Below are 17271 nucleotides of genomic sequence, written 5' to 3' on the forward strand. Positions count from 1 at the left end.
GTTATCCACAATGCATATCGCTACCAAAGAAGTAAACAATATATTCTTCTCTTTCCCTCTTCCCCTACCTTCTCCTCCTCTGTCCCTGCCTGATATCCCTTCCAACTATTATTCTCCAATTAATAAATGATCAAATAGGCATGACAAGGTGAAGCTACTAACCTAACTCTAACCCTTACCCTCGAATCAAGTTCCTTTAGAGCAAAAGCTGTGTCATATTTTATTACTGTATCCTATAGCCAAGACGACTTCCCTTCATACATTAAGTGCTTATATAGTACAAATATACTTACTGAATTGAAAATATTACATAGTTAATACAAGTTCTGCCAATGTAAAGTTGATTCTTAAAATTTTGTTATTAAAGATACTGACATTCAACCTACTAAGTGTTGTACCAAAGGGCACCAGAGTAAAATGTAACTGGAAATTTTTAACAAAAATAAAAATGCAGTGAGCCATTACCATCTGAATTTGACCCCCCCTGTTCTAACTAAGTCATCTGGGAGAATAAACATTTTTACTTTATAATGCATTTTGCCATGTAAATTGGATTTGCCACATAACCCTATCTGATCCTGTAAATAGGTCATGCATGAAAATGACAAACCAACATATTAACATGGCAAACCTATATATAATAGAAATGTGAGTGTTCTACAATTTTGCCAACCATATTTCTTCAAGTCAATTCAAATCATCTTTTTTTTCCTGACTGATCATTCCATAAGGTAGTAAACTCTTTTAAAAAATAATTTTAAACAAATACTTTATATACAATTATTCCAATTGTGTATCCATATATTGATTATTAATTTAACAATAAACATGTTACATCTACTTATAAAAAACATTTTGTTTAATTTATATTTTATTATTGTTGTTATAACATGGAATTTAATACAAATAATATACTGGGTAAACGGCATGATGTCATGGATAAAGAACTAATAAGAGTTAGATATGTCTGTGTTCAAGCCTGTCCTCATATACATACAAGTTACACATCCCTTGACAACTTACTTAAACTTTATATGCCCCAACTAACTCTTTAAGATATGTTGCAGATTGTGTGACCCTGGGCAAGTCACTTAACCCCCATTGCCTACCCTTACCACTCTTCTGCCTTGGAGCCAATACACAGTATTGACTTCAAGATGGAAGGTGAGGGTTTAAAAAAAAAATGTTGCAGAGCAGAAATGAATTGCTTATACCACTGAAATTACAGGTCCAGTCCAACAAATAGGGATTACTATAATGAAAATGAAATAATAAAATGTTTACAGTTTGATAGGTTCTTAGGTATTAAGTAAAATCCTCTCATTTCTGGAATAAAGAAACTTGGACCCAGAAAGGAAAAGGACTTGCCCAAAGCCACCCAGGTAGTAACGAAAGCTCAAGCACACATCCTGAGCAACATATCAGGCATATAATGCTTGGATCATACCACAAGTTGATACTGTAAGTAGTTGTAATAAAGCTACACTAATTTCTGGTTCTCAAAAGAATGCTAACATATAGATCCATGACCAGGTTGATATTAATAGGATCTATATAGAGAGCTAGAAAGGATCTTCATGATTATCTATTCCAACTATCTCATTTGCAGATAATGAAGCTGGAACCAAAAAGGAAATGAAGTGTCCAAGATCACAAAGAGGCTAAGTAGCAGAACAGATATTCAAACCCAGAACTTCTGACTCCAAGAAGAAGACACTCTCTACAACTTGATTCTGTGAACTGATGAATTACACACTAATTACACACTAAAGCTATAGATAAAATGTCCTCTAGACAAAGCACTTTCATATTAAATCCTAACATATGATCATTCCTTGGAGAGACAACACTCAAATGACTACTGAGATTCCAAGGAAGGTTTAAAGAGTGAAACTTGTAGCTCTATTTTGGAATTTCCTTTTGGACAGATCACTCTAAGATAGATTATGGAAAAGAAGCATAACAGTGAGAAGAATTCATTCAGAAAAATGCAAAAAAGGACGCAAACTCATCTGAACTTCTAGACAACAAGATTGCTTCTCACTAATCTAAAAGATAAGGTTCATATTGGGGGATATTTGGAAAACTTCATGAGAGATCTCCAAAAATGCTACAAAGCCAACATAGCAGTTGAATTTTTAGTCAGTTAGGAACTGATCTAAATGGTCTTTTAAATCTGAAATTCTCTAATGCAGTCAAACTCCCTCTTCCATTTAATATGCCCCAGGTACTTTGTACTGAACTCAGAATCAAAAAACAGAGTAAAACTTAGTTTTCATTACCTTGCTGCCCTCAAGTACATAAGTAAGTCACAGTCATTAACTCCAGGCATCCAAACCAGTTCCTCATGTTGAGTCACAGGGTCACCATCTGGGGAAGGAAATGGTTGCAATTCTGGAAGTTTGGCCTAAAACACAAGAACACGAATTTCAAAAGTAAGACACAAACTGAAGAAATATCTCCCTAGTGGGGGGACTTTACAAAAGATGTCATCTTTTATATAACCTAGAGTAGTTCCTATACAGGAGTGATAGTAACATTCAAAATCAAATGAAATATCTGTAAAGCAATATGTAAATTCTAACATTTACAAATGTAACAAGTTCTTATAACTGCGAGATAACCTTACACGTAGTAACCACTTAAATGCTTGCTGATTGAAAATTCTAAATAAATAACCTCATATTGAGTATGGTATGACCATAAAATAGAAAAAATTTTAAAGTTCTCTGGACTGCCTACTTAATTTCTATTTAAGGGGAAATCAAGCTATTCCCACTTGTGAAAAGGAAAACTATTATTATCATTCCAAAATGAATTTATAAATGAATTCTTGTAAATGAAAAACTCTTGAGAGGATATCTCAGGAAATATTTCATTTGTAACAACTCAATTTTATAAAAAGCACAGTTGTAATATATCAACTTTATAAAACATGTCTTGAACAAATTATTAAAACTACAACAGATGAAGCCAAAGAAATTTGCTAAAAGAAATAATGAAATAAAACAGAATAAATTAACACATACAATTATTTAAATTAAGTCATTCACAAGATCAGGAAAAGATCGCTAAAAGTATCATGGGAGGTGGAGAGAGAGCCTTTAAGCTTTATCTTCCACAGTTATAAGAAAAAACATTTTTTTGGCAAACAATATACACATATTCAAGCTAACAATCACAAATCACTGGTTCACTGACCATTTTTTAAAAAATATCCCCCTAAATGCCATTCTATTATTATTCTCTGAGAAAACAAAATGTATTTATCACTGAAAAACATACATACTGCTTTTTTATGGGGATTGGAGGTTGCAGAGTATTTTTAAGATGCATACCTAAATTAATAATAATCTTCATACTAGAAATAAAGACCAAATCATTAACGAACTCTCCAAAGGGTCTTTTCAATATATATTACAAAGAAAAAGGCGATGGATTAAATTCACTAGTCTGATAGCAATGGTGGGAAGCACAGTGCTCAGGGTTGAGGAAATAATCCCATTACTGCCTCCTTGTATCAGATGCCACAAAAAAATAGTATGTTTCAAGTTAGGGATTTGCATTGCAGGTGTCAAGAGGAAGGAATTAAGGATGAAGGTCCTGAGGTTGGAAGTTATGGGATATGTAACAGGTTAATTAGACTTCTTCTGCCTAGCTCCTGAGGGCAGAACTGAGAACAGTAATTATAAATTGAAGAATGGAAAATTTAATCTTGCTATAAGAAAAATATCTTAGCAATTAAAACTATCAAAAAAGGAGAGAGCTGCTTTGTGAAACAGAGGCAGGAGGGAGGTAAGGGAGTAGGGAAGCCACTCTTACTAGAGGATTACAAGGAAACCTGGATGAACACTTGTCAAGTATATTATAAAGAGATCCTTATTCAGGTACAGGTTAGACTCAATGGTTGCTGAGTTCATTTCACTTGAGAGCTCATTAATTAACAAGTCACTTAATGTCTGAGTTGACTTATTTATAAATTGAGATAAGTAAGATTATCTCTAAGGTCTTCACCTATTATTAAATCTTAAGACCAAAACAGAAAAAAAAAGTAACATTGAAAAATTTATGCAAATAGTGACCTACATTGTAATTAATCAATGGTTTTCAAAAAAATAACACATTCCAGTTTTTTAAAAAATTAAAAGTAAAATTGTCATTATGGTATTTATTATAACTAACCAGCTACATTTTTTTTAACCCTTACCTTCTGTTTAGAACCAATACAAGTTAGGTTCCAAGGTAGAAGAGCAGTGAGGACTAGCCAAACACGGCTAAGTGACTTGCCCAGAGTCACACAGTCTAGGGCTGGATTTGAACCCCGGCCATCCCAACTCCAGACCTGCCTCTCTATCCAATGAGTCACCTAGCTATGCATGGCTACTCTTTTCTCTGAAGTTTTAGAAGTTGAGAGCCAGGTAAAACATGTTTTGAAATAGGTTAGGATCTTAAAATGAAATTTAGGAGCAGTTTTACAGAGTAGTACTATGAAAGAACCCAAAGATGGAAATCAGAAAACTTAAATTTTTATCCCAGCTTGTTTCCTATTAATGCAACTTTAGGTTGTCAATTAATTTCACTATCTCAGTTTTTTCACCTGCAAAATGGATAAAATGTATCTTGACATATTTAATTTCTAGAGTAAAATGACTACTGGATTGGGAATGTAATTTCTTATTTTCTTTAAACCTCAGCTAAAGGGAGACTCTCTTTAAAGGCCTTCCCTATTCCTCCACCTACCAATGCCCTTTCTTCCCCAAATGTTTACTTTATATTCATTCCTCAATGTACATGTTCTTATCTCAAGAACAGAAGTTCAAAGAGGACAGAGGCTATCTGACAGTTATCTCTGCATTCCTAGCCCCTAGTAAACAGTCAATATTTTCACTAGTGCTTGAATGGCTATCAAAATCTGCTTTACCTGATGACTGGGTCCAACACGGATTTCCCCCTGGGTGCTGTTCAGTCTCCTGTCAAGAAAATGAGACAGTCAACAAAGGCCCAGAAGTTTTAATACAAATGTTCACAGCCATCCAAAATATGATGATGAAAATACTCATTATTAGTAAACCAGAAGGGATGGTTTTGGTTTGTTTTTGAGTCCAGTGTCCAACAGTTCTTTTCGTCCAATATGTACCTAAATAAATGCTTCCTGAAATAGCTTTTTGAGGAAGAAAATAAACCATTATGGTAAAATGTCCAAGAGGAGAGGACCTATTGCTTATAGCACCTGACCCCCACATCTGCAGCCAATGCTCTCAGAGATCCCCTCCCAAAACTACAAAAGACACACAAGTGAATCTTAGGGTACTGGCCCTCCATCTCTATGTGCTTTTTGGCAGTCCTTTTATTTTGGCCTGACAGATGTTCTAGTGTGTCATATCTGGTGCCATCAATCTGCAAAAATTGATATAAAAATAATTCTCCTAATTCATCATTTTTCATAAATTCTTCATTCAATTGGAGAGATAGCATGTGAACTTAAAATTAAAACAACAACCACAACCAAACTACTTGATTTCCAAGATAACTACACAAAGGACTCAAGATGAAAATGCTATCCACAGTCAAGGAAGGAACTGTTGGAGTCAGAGTACAGATCCAAACTTGCCATCTTCCATTTTACTTCATGAGAATTTTATTGTATGTATGATACATGTCTTCTACAAGGATAGGACAAGAGTGATATGGAAATATTGACTACCTATATCAGACTGGGGGGGAGAGGGAGTTTGAGCGTGCAGGCCTATCTGAATCCTAAAACATTAGAAAAATATTGCCAAAAATTGTTTCTCAAAAAAATGAAGAAAAAGAAAAAAAACTATTTGAATTAATATTATCCTAAGTACAAAACAGAATCTGTAAAAGTAAAGGAGATGAAAAAATTGATCAGCCAGATTAATTGATTATTTCCTGGGAATAAACATTTTAAATCAGACTGAGATATAGAGAATACATTATAGAACGGAGGTGATCCCTGAGAAGAGAAGGTGATTGGTACACACAAGTTAGTAAGCAGCATCAAACAGACTTGACAAGAGGTTCTACTTTGGGAAATGGTGTCATATAATTTTAGAGATAAAGAAGGAGAAGTTGGTATAGGACTTATACTGTCATGGACAACAGGAAATCATGTATTATTCAACAGGAAAGTATCATATGAAAGTGATAGAATGAAGATTATGATGAAAAATTCTATTTTTATTATTGGATTAAATAGTAAACTGGAAAATGGAATCTAAAACTAAGCTATCATTTCTGACATTTTTTTAATGAAAAAGTATTCCAAATTAAAGCATAAATCTCCTAACTCATAAAAAAAAATATAAATGATATCAGAATGTGTATGTTCTCTAGTTAATAAGACTCCAAGAAGGGTAAGCTCCATAGTAATAACTTGTTCCTGGTCAAGTTTTTTTTGATGGCAAAACACTCATAAATTGGATACCCTCTGATTCCAATATTAAGACTTTATGCTAATGATAAAATGAGGAATACAAAAGGGCTTGTTTGTACAAAATATCCATCTTTTTCATATATAATCACAGAAAATCTAGAAATTATAAATATAACCTGAGATCATATACCTCCAATGACTGGAGAATAACGAATCTGTAAGTGATATGAAACAAAATCACCTGAATAAGAACAGTAAACATTACAACTATTATTTAAAAAGAAATGAAACAACCAAATATAATGGAATTAAAGGTTTAAAATGAGATAGAGCAAAAGATACTTGTAAATTTTTTTTTTGCCTAAAAGCTCAGAACACGATTACATGTACAAACTTAGAATTATGATTACACAAGAAATATTGGTCTAAAAATTCACAAAAGATAACTCAAATTAATTTTAAATGCTTTTTATCCAAATAATAACATATGATTATATGGCCAAATCATTGAGTATATGTACTCATGCATATTGGTAAATACTGTTCATCTGCAAGAAGTCCCGAGCACAGGAGGAAGCTGGATCAAGGACTCCTTCAGGAAAGAAGAGAATAACATCCAGGCTTAACAAGGTATGAAGCTCAAAACACTGTTTTGGTGTGCCACAAATAGAAGGCCAAGCTCAAGTACAGGTGAAACTTTTGGAGAATTAACACTAACATGACAACCTATGGGTATGGCAGTAAGCTCAAACAGTCACAGATCTCTTAAGTCTCTGTAAGTTGCAGTGATTCTAAAAAGTGATAGATCAGTAAGTCCAGAAAACAAACAAATCCTTTGAAATGACAATTCCGTTTAAAGAAATGGCTGCTGTTATTGAAACTGTGTAAAAACTGCTTGCTTTATTGCCAATTTTTATCTTTATAAGATAAAGATTAAATGCTATTTGTTAAAAGGGGGGGAAACATAAGTCTCTAACATAAGAATCTCAGGACATCAAAGAGCATACCATATGAGGGCTGACTGAAGAATCTGGTCTAATTGGGGAGAGGGGCAGGAAGGGAAATGACAGATTGAAAGGCTAGGGGCAGGAGGAGCAGGGAATCATAAAAATAATTTCTATTGTTCTAAAGTAGATGATCATGTAGAAGAGAGCTTAAAATTGTTTTGGTTGGATCCAGAGCACAGAACTGAAAGGAAAGGTTGGAAGATATAGAAAGAAACGTTTCATTTTGGTGCAAAGAAAAAGGTCTTAGCACTTAGGAGTTATCCTAAAGTAAATGAGAACTTGTTAAGAAAAGGATGAATAAGTCTGGATCTCAGAGAAGGTTATAAGAACTGGATGGTTTAGGTATATGTGGCAACCTCTGCAACTCTGATGTTTTGTAATTTAGAAACTCTGGATGGGCTAACGTCCATTTGGAAATGTTTAGTGATCACAGGCTACTTCATAAAACTAAACCTTTTCTTTTTCACACCAATGCTGTGAGTACTGTGTGACTAGAAATTCTAAAACACAACATTTGCAGAATCAAAGCTAGAGGCAACTCAGAGGCCAATGGAAAGATGCATGATGAACAAAAAAGCTTGTAAAGGGAAAAAATAAACATTAGAGTGCCAAAGAATGTGTCCAACGAAAGTTTATAAACCAAAAATGGCATAAGAAATACAATTTGGGTAATGCATCAGAAAAGAGGGGTCAGCTATTTATCAGCACATGAATAACAGATGAAAAAGGTCAAGTGTGACAGTAGAAACCACAAAATTTCAAAATACTCAGAACAAAGCATTAACTATTGGATAGATTCTGTGGTAAAGGACATAAAATAAATAAAAATAAAATAAAAAGGACATAAATGAGGGTAAAAGGATGAAAATATATAAATGGATGATAATCTGGACCACAATAATCATGCTAGAAAGAGCTTGATTTTGCAGAGAAGAAAACTTGGACTTAACAGATTAGTTAAGTAATTTCCCTTTGATCACCTACTTAGGACATATCAGAGGAAGGATCTGAATACAAGGGCTTCCAATTCTAAGGCCAACAACACTCTTTCCACTACCACTTAATGATAAGACTATATTGAAATTTCAGGAAAGGATCTGATAAAGAATTTCACAATATCAACAGATATGATAAGTTATATAATAGTATGATAAAATACTTAAGGATAAGTAAAAAGATACAAAAAAATTCATTAATAGGATAGTGTCAACTAAGAAGGAAATCTCTAACCAAATGCACTAGTGATCCTTTAATCTGTGAGACTAGGAGAAAAAAAAAAAAAGAGATGGTTTCAAATATATATCCCCCAAGAGATAATATTATAAAATGGCTAGAATATGAAATAGTAAAATAAGGTTCATACATCATTTTAAATCAATCATCTCATTTGATCTTTACAACAATCTTACATGACATGCACATATCTTTATGGCACATATTTTATGAATCACATTTTAGAGTTGAGAAAATTGAAATTCTGAGAATGGAAGTAAGTCCCCTGTTTTCTAATGGCAGTCTCAATCAACCCTTTCAGCACTACAGGACTTCCTAAGAGAAAATTATAACTGAATGTCTTTGTCTAAAACTCAACATGTTTCAATCAAACTCATCACATTTTCCATACAACCATGCTACCTCACAAAGTGAGTTATCCCTCTTCCCAATTACCTTATTTCTGTCGAAGGCACCCCAATTTTTTTGAGACAGACTCTTGGGTTCAGAATCTTGGCATTGTACTTAACTCCTCACCCTTTCTTGTTCCATATCAAATCACTTAAATATGACTTCTCTATATTTGTTACATTATAATTTTGCAAGATTCATTTTTATTTTGTTGTGGATGTTCTTTATATTTACATTGTTATAGTGATTATATACATTTGGGGTTCTGCATTAACTCTGTGCTTCTCTGTATCCATTATATACATTACTTAACAGAAGAGTAATATTCCACTATGTTCACATACAACAATTTGTGTAACCATTCCCCAGCTGATGCATTCACACCGTGATTTCCCTTAAGTCAGTGGTTCCCAAACTTTTTTGGCCTACTACCCCCTTTCCAGAAAAAAATATTACTTAGTGTCCCCTGTCACATACTATCACTGCCCCCTTACAGTTATTCACCATCCCCAAATGCACCTGTGGCGATCACCGCCCCCCTGGATCGCTGCAGCACCCACGAGGGGATAGTGGTGCCCACTTTGGGAATCACTGCCTTAAGTTATCCTTTGACTTAACTATAGTGGCTCTTTATTCCTTCAAAGAAATGGTCAATAGGCAATTTACTATGTGTCAAGTATAGTAGCACCCCCTTATCTGTAGTTTCATTTTCTGTGGTTGTCATCCACAGTTAACTAGAAGCCTAGAAGTTCACCCTCAAAACTCCAGAAGTCTTCCCCCAGCAGTGGTCTCTTCTTCCATTTTCCATTAATTAAGTGGTGGTATGGGGAAGGCCACAGAGCATAGAACTAACAGCCAGGAATGGGGAAAGAGAACACCTATTTGTGGGAGTCAGCAGGTACAGAGTTATATCTGGGGTTTCTAACAAACATAGTAGGTTTTGGAATGCATTGACCACAGATATAAGATCCTACTGGGCTTCTAACGAATATTCATAATGAAGCAAAACAAATTCCTACTCTGGCCATTATAAAAAAGTGTATGTCTCACTGTTTATATATCTTAGTCTATGAACTCTCTGTCAGGAGATGAGGAAGACTCTTCATTATCGGTCCTCTGGAACCAAGGCTGGCCATGGTGTTGAGAAGAGTGCTAAAGTCATTCCAAGTTATTTCATTTACAATGCTGCTGATTCTAATATAAATCATTCTATTGATTTTGCTCCCAATTCCAACAGTTCACATTCACGTGTCTTTCCATATTTCTGTGAAACCATCTCCTTTTATCAGTACTCCTTTACATTCCACAATAGATAGATGGAAGGAAACTACTATTAATCAAATGCCTATTATGTGAAAGGCCATTTTATTTTTCAATTCAATGTCACCACATACAAAAAAAAGCTACTAAAAATATTTTTGTGAACTTTTTTTTGTGAGTGTGTATGTATTCTGCCCCTCCCCATCATCAGATTTGCTTAAATTTGTATTTCTCTACTTATAGCATTTTTTCTTCTGGATATTGAAAGTTTGGATTTCCTCCCTGCCTATTCATATCATTTGATCATTTGAAAACTGGTGAATGAATTTTATTCTAATAAATCCAAATCAGTTCTTTCATGATCTTCACTATATATTACTTCCTTTTCCATATTCAATGATCCAGCTAAACTGGCCTTCAAGCTGTTCCTCAAACACAATAATCTACTTGTATTCCTATCCCTTTACAGGTTCCAGTGCTTGAAATTCTCTCCCTCCTTAGCTCTCCCTCATAGAATACTGTTCTACTTTGGAAATGAAGCTCAGACACTACTTTTTATGAGACTCTTTTCCTAATGCCCACAAATGCTAGTGCCCTTCATCTTAATTACCTTATATCTTTGAAAATATTCTGTATACTCCTACATTTCAAAGTTTCCTTCCTAAAAGAATAATAGCGAATGGGTACAAATTATAAATAGTAAAGGACTACAAAATACTTTCATATTTTTCCCCTTAAAAATATGTAAAACAAACAAAAAAGCATATGTAAAGTACATAGAAGGGAATGTAATAGGTAGTACAAGGCTTACTATTTTCTTCGTACAGATAAAAAAACCAATGTTCTGAGGACTTGAACAATCTTCTCATTCTAGATAAAATACTTAAATGTCATTATATGATAAAATGATTAAACATTTATGAAACAATTATAATTCAATTCAACATGCATTTATCAATCTCTTTCTACAAATAAAGCATTGGGCAGGGATACTGAGCAATAAAAAAGGGAAAACGACATGATCTCTTGCCTTCAAGGAGATTATAAACCAATAAAAGGGAATGACTCATACACAAATAAATTTGATACATAACAGGGTGTGGCAGAGGCAAAGAAAAGCTTAAGGTAGGATATTCTGGAAAAATTTTAAGAGCCCGCAGGTGAAAAATGAGCTGGTTTATAAGAAGGAGGAAGATTTCATGGGGCAGAGGTGAGGAAGAAATGTCTTCCAGGAATGAAGCAATGACTTCCAAGAACAAACAAGCTATGTTCTCTGTGTATGGACAGAATGCCAAAGAAGATTAAAGAATAGTTAGTCATGCTAGTTGGCTGGAATACGGTGTGTGAGGGAGAAATTAACTGAAATAAAGCTAGCAAGTTCATAGGAACCATACAAACGAAAGAATGAATGATAGGTTAAGGAATACTTTATTCAGAAAAAAAGGGGAAAAACCAATGAAGGTGTTTAATCAGGGAAATGCCACAGCCAGGCTTGTACATAAAGGAAACTTACTTCGGCAGCTTTGTGAAATATAATAGGAGTCGTAACATTAAGTGTGCTCTAGGTTGCCATAGCAACTTCCAGGGGAAACATGCTCACATCTAAAAGCCCTGTTGCTTTGGGATAAAGCCACAATTCCTGTTTGGTCATGTGGTTAAAGTTAGAAGCTTTACTATATGTGGGCAGAGAAGGGAATTATATAAGCAAGAAATGTGGAGATAAAAATGATAAGAAGATGTATGTGGAGTGAGTCAAAGAGGACACCAAAGTTATAAACATGGGCAAATGTGGTACTATCAATAGAAAATAAGAAATTGGTTAGTAGAGCAATGTAATGGTGGAAGTATGTAGGGATTTAAAGATGAATTCAGAGCAGCAAGTTGCTAGACATAGAAAGCATAAATAAGGCAGTGAAAACAGTCTCTGCAATCACAGAGCTTGCAAAGTAGTAGATTAAAATATAACACATTCAAAATTAATATATGTAAATAGATAAGAGAAGCACAAGCAAATTAAGATGAAGAGAGAACAATCATTATTGGTGGGGATGGGAAGGGCTTTTACAAAAGAGCTAACTTTGAAATAGACTACTGAGTAGGATTTTTTTTTTTTAAACCCTTAACTTCTGTGTATTGCCCCAGTGGAAGAGTGGTAAGGGTGGGCAATGGGGGTCAAGTGACTTGCCCAGGGTCACACAGCTGGGAAGTGTCTGAGGCCAGATATGAACCCAGGACCTCCCATCTCTAGGCCTGACTCTCAATCCACTGGGCTACCCAGCTGCCCCCAGTAGGATTTTAACAGATTAAAAAGATATGGTATCCCAGTTATCAGGTACAGAGGAAGAGAATAGAGAAAATGTGGTCTCAGCTGAAAAGGCCAGGTAATATAAAATAATGAAGGGTCTAGAATGCCAGGCTAAAAAATATGAATAGCAAAATAGAAATTATTCATCAATTAATGGAATTGCAAAGTTCAGTCATGAGATTATTATAGTGTTCTTGGCAAAAGGCAGAAAGGGTTTTGTAACAGAGTGAGTAGCAGTGGGATGAGAGAAGTATATGGATGTAGGATATAGAATTTGGAAGCAAGAAACTAAACTCGGTCTTGGTTATGTTAAACCTGAGGTAACAATGAAAAAGGCTTACAGGCAGTTCAAGATACAGATCTAGAACTGAAGGCTAACATAGATTTAAGCATCATCTATCTAGAAATAAGTGGAAGGAGAGCACATGTCAAAATGTTGGAAAATACTACATTAAGGGACCAGGGAAGAATCAGTCAATAGGTTAGAGATGCTGGAGAGCTGGTTGAGAATCAGAAGAGTACAGTGCTTTAGAAACTGAAAGAAATGGGGTAAACATCCATCAGATAGAAGTTCTTTTCACCCCTGAAAAGTTTAAGTTCAGTAAATTGGTGAGGATGGTAGCCAGAATAGATAAGAATAAAGAGGGGCAGCTGGGTAGCTCAGTGGGGTGAGAGTCAGGCCTAGAGACAGGAGGTCCTAGGTTCAGGCCCCGCCTCAGCCACTTCCCAGCTGTGTGACCCTGGGCAAGTCACTTGACCCCCATTGCCCACCCTTACCAATCTTCCACCTATGAGACAATATACGGAAGTACAAGGGTTTAAAAAAAAAAGAATAAAGAGAAAAGGTAACAGCAAAGGATCAAAGGAATGAAGTATAGATAATTAAACTAAAAGTTTAGTAACATAAGGAAGAGAAAAGCTAGGTCAGGAACTGAAGTGTGTAAGGAGAGTAAATGGAGGGAATTTTTAAATGCTTTTGAAAGGGAAGGAGCAATGAAGAAATACAAATTAAAAATACCTGAGAAAGGGCAAGAGGCTAAATAAGTAAAGAAATACAAATTAAGAACAAAAAGGTAGGTTTTAACTTTGGACTGGCTCCTGACCAGGTTACCTCCTGAAACACAAAGAACAGTATGAGAACAGACAAAGAGGATCCAAGCTGTGGAGGAAAAGGTAAAAGAGTGGCAAGGAAGGCACTTTGTGGAGAATGTTTCTGTAGTTCTGAGGCTTTGAGACCTTACAACCAACTAGCTAGCTAACAGCATATAGGCTAGCTGGATCTGGAGTCTCACACAGATAATGGACAGGAGAGTGCACACTCTAAAACAAAACCAAGATACAGAGTTTGAAAAAAAATTAAACAAGTAGGAATCAGACTGTGCCTGAGATCAGATTTCTTAGGATCCACTGAAAGTATGCAGGACCCTGAACCACTGAAAAATACAAATGACTTAGTGCCTAGAGAATGTGCTGACAAGATATTAGAGGGCATGAATGAGGACTATAAAATGCACCAACATTCCCCCTGGAATCACATAAAATATAGCCAAAACGCAAACTTCTAATTCAAAAAGGAACACATAAGCCATTAACTCAGATAAAGAGGATAATTCCAAAAGATCTTCAACTAAAGTATCCAAAAAAATCACATTAGGGTCACAAGAGCAACTAGAAATGTTGGAAGAAATGTAAATGAAGAAAAATCAAGATTTAAAAAAAATCTACTTAAAACAATATTACAAACAAAATGAGAGCAGTACAAGAATTGGAAAATAAATGAGAACACTGGAAGAAATATTTGGAAGAAGAATCAATAATTTAAGAACAAGAGTTCAAAAATACTCAAGTAACAAACTTCTAGAAAATATGAAGAACAATGAAGTTAACAGTTCCACCAGAATGCAACAAATAATAAAAGGTAAAAGACTTTTTTAAGAAAATGAAAACTCATCAAATAGCAAAAACAAATGAACTGGAAAACTGGTAAGGAGAACAAATTTAATATTCAATGGTTTAAATTATTACCATGATCTGCCCCTCTGATCCCTTCTTCCCCAAAAGCCAGGATATGGTGTTTCTTAAAATCATAAAGAAAAACTAGGTAGATATAGAAGAACCAGAAGGAAAACTGAAAATAAAAAAAGATGCAGTCATCTTCAAAAGAAATATGAAATTAATGCTCACTAATATCAGTCTAAAATCACAGCTTCAAGCTCAGAAGAAAAATAATGATTAAGAAAAAGTTCAAATACTGAGAAGCCACAGTCAGAATCACATACAATTAATTAGGCAGCTATTACAAAAAGAGGCAAAGACTTTGGAATAGTGGTATAAAAAGCAAAAAATAAGTCTCACGACCAAAAAAAAAAAAAAAAATATGAGCCTCTGGGAGAAAACACCTTAGGAGAAAATCCTAATTGAAAAGATCATTAAGTGAGTAAATATTTGAAAAAAAGATTAAAAGGGCAAAAAGAAATATAAAAATGAAATATCAATGAGCAATCAGAAGGGTTTTTACAAGAATAAAATGTTAATACTCTAAAAGGGAGTAATGACATGAGTGCTCTCTCAGAACATTAATGTCACCAATGATCAATAGATTTTTGACTTCTTGAAGACAGGGACTGTCTTATGCCTCTCAATATCCCCAGCATTTAACATAATGCCTGGCCCATAGGAATTGCTTAAAATTAAGTAATTAATTCATTGATCAGTGAAAGATTTAAAAAAGGAAGACTTGATAGTGAGTTTCTTATGTTTTGATGATGATATAATCAGAGAGAAAAAAAACAGAAACATAGGGGAACATATTAAACCACATAATAGATATGTGCAAATAGGAAATGGGGGGGGGGGGGGGGTAAGGGGAAGAACAGATTTTTGTGAGGTACTTAAGGGTATAAGGCCTATCCTATCTTTTACTTTTCTTTGGATCTCCAGTATGCTTGGCACACAGTACCTGGCATATAATGTTCAATAAAAATTTACCAACTAAATGACTGAAGAATGAGTGGTGTGGGGAAAGGAGAATAATAGGGGTCATTGGAATATCATTTTCAGCAGAACTAGTCAAAGTGTAGAATACACTAAGTCAAACAGAATTTGCTATAAAAATACATTAAACTCAGCAGGAAAATAGAAGGAAAAAGGAGGGAAAAAAAAAGAGTAAACTCAGGGAGAAATTAGTCATTAGAAAAACAAACTGTCACCAGTGAGTGGTCAGTTATGAAGACATATTTTAAAAGGGGAAAGATTAAGAACCTATTGGTGGCATTTGAAGAAAAAAAAATACATGAGAGGTAGAGAAGGGCAGTCATTGACTCATTGTAGAGATACTAATACAGAACACAGTACTTTCACACCCTGTGTTTATTCTTTATAAAGAGGTAAATGGAGGTTGAGGGGAGAAAGGTATAAAGGTATGAGAATATTATGAAATGAAATACAAAAGCAATGATTAAGATCTAGACAAATCTAACAAAAGAGTAGAAGGGAAGGGGAAGTCAAAGACATAAACAGTATTTTAGAAAAGTTAGATATGATAGATCTCTGACAACTACTGAACGGAGTGTGTGCACGCACACGCAGAAACATCATCTACTGACCACAATATAACAAAATTCTATTAAAAACTGGGGCACACTGAAGAATGAATTAAAAATATCAAGAATCTTAAGGAAAGGGGGTAGTGTGTGGCTCAGTGGATTGAAAGCCAGGCCTAGAGACTGAAGGTCCTGGGTTAAGATCTGGCCTCAGACACTTCCCAGCTGTGTGACCCTGGGAAAGTCACTTAACCCCCATTGCAAGCCCTTACCACTCTTCTACCTTGGAACTATTACATAGTATTGATTCTATGATGGAAGGTAAGAGTTTAAAAAAATCTCAAGGAAAATAATGGGAAAAAAGTGGGAAAGAGGTTGAACAATACTAGATACCAAATTATACTATGAAGCTTTAATTGTCAATTCAGCTTAGCATTTGTTAAAAATAGAGGCTGATCAATGGAAAAGATTAGGGCATGCAACATATATAAGGAAAAAGAACACAGTAGTCTAGTGCTTAATAAACTCAAAGATCTCTGCTACTGAAGCATGGACTCACTTTTTATTGAAAAATTCCAGGAAAAATAAAAAGTCAGTCAGAAATTTTAAGTTTAGAACACATTCTATACCAGGATAAGCTCCAAAAGAATACAAGATTTTAACAAAAAGGGTGGCAACATCATAAATGAAGAAGAGCAAGAAATAAAGTGCTATTCAAATCTATGGATCAGGGAAGAGTTTGTGGCCAAAGAGGAGGGACAAAGGAGAGAAAGGCTCAAAACAGATGAAGTGGGTAATATTAAACATATAAAGTTAAATTTTTGTACAAACAAAACTGATACAGGTAAAACTAAAACCAAAAAGATCTTTGTAGGAAGTTACAATAATAAAAATATCAGAATAGATTAAAATGTTCAAGAATAGTAGTTATTCTCAATAGATAAATGAACATGATATGTCAACCAATAAACATTTATCAAACATGTAACACAGGCTAAGTATTATGCTATATGCTACAGATACAAAGAAAGGCAAAAGAGAATCCCTGCTCTCAGAAAACTTATAGACTAATATTGCATACAAATAAGCTATACAGAGCATACATTAGAAATAATCAACAGAGTTGAAGTACTAAGA

The 17271-nt window shown here is 34.6% G+C and overlaps 1 protein-coding gene across 1 annotated transcript in view; it reads right to left on the reverse strand.

The window, feature by feature from the left end:
• Positions 1 to 17271, reverse strand: part of RERE (arginine-glutamic acid dipeptide repeats) — a 423478-nt gene that overhangs the window by 185598 nt on the left and 220609 nt on the right. The window contains exons 8-9 of the mRNA XM_044667692.1: positions 4922 to 4970; positions 2283 to 2407 (exon numbers count right to left, since the gene is read on the reverse strand). Of these exons, the coding sequence (XP_044523627.1) occupies positions 2283 to 2407; positions 4922 to 4970 (174 nt within the window). The remainder of the gene's footprint in view (positions 1 to 2282; positions 2408 to 4921; positions 4971 to 17271) is intronic.

This window comes from Gracilinanus agilis, chromosome 3, assembly GCF_016433145.1.
Source record: "Gracilinanus agilis isolate LMUSP501 chromosome 3, AgileGrace, whole genome shotgun sequence".
Lineage (NCBI taxonomy): Eukaryota > Metazoa > Chordata > Mammalia > Didelphimorphia > Didelphidae > Gracilinanus > Gracilinanus agilis.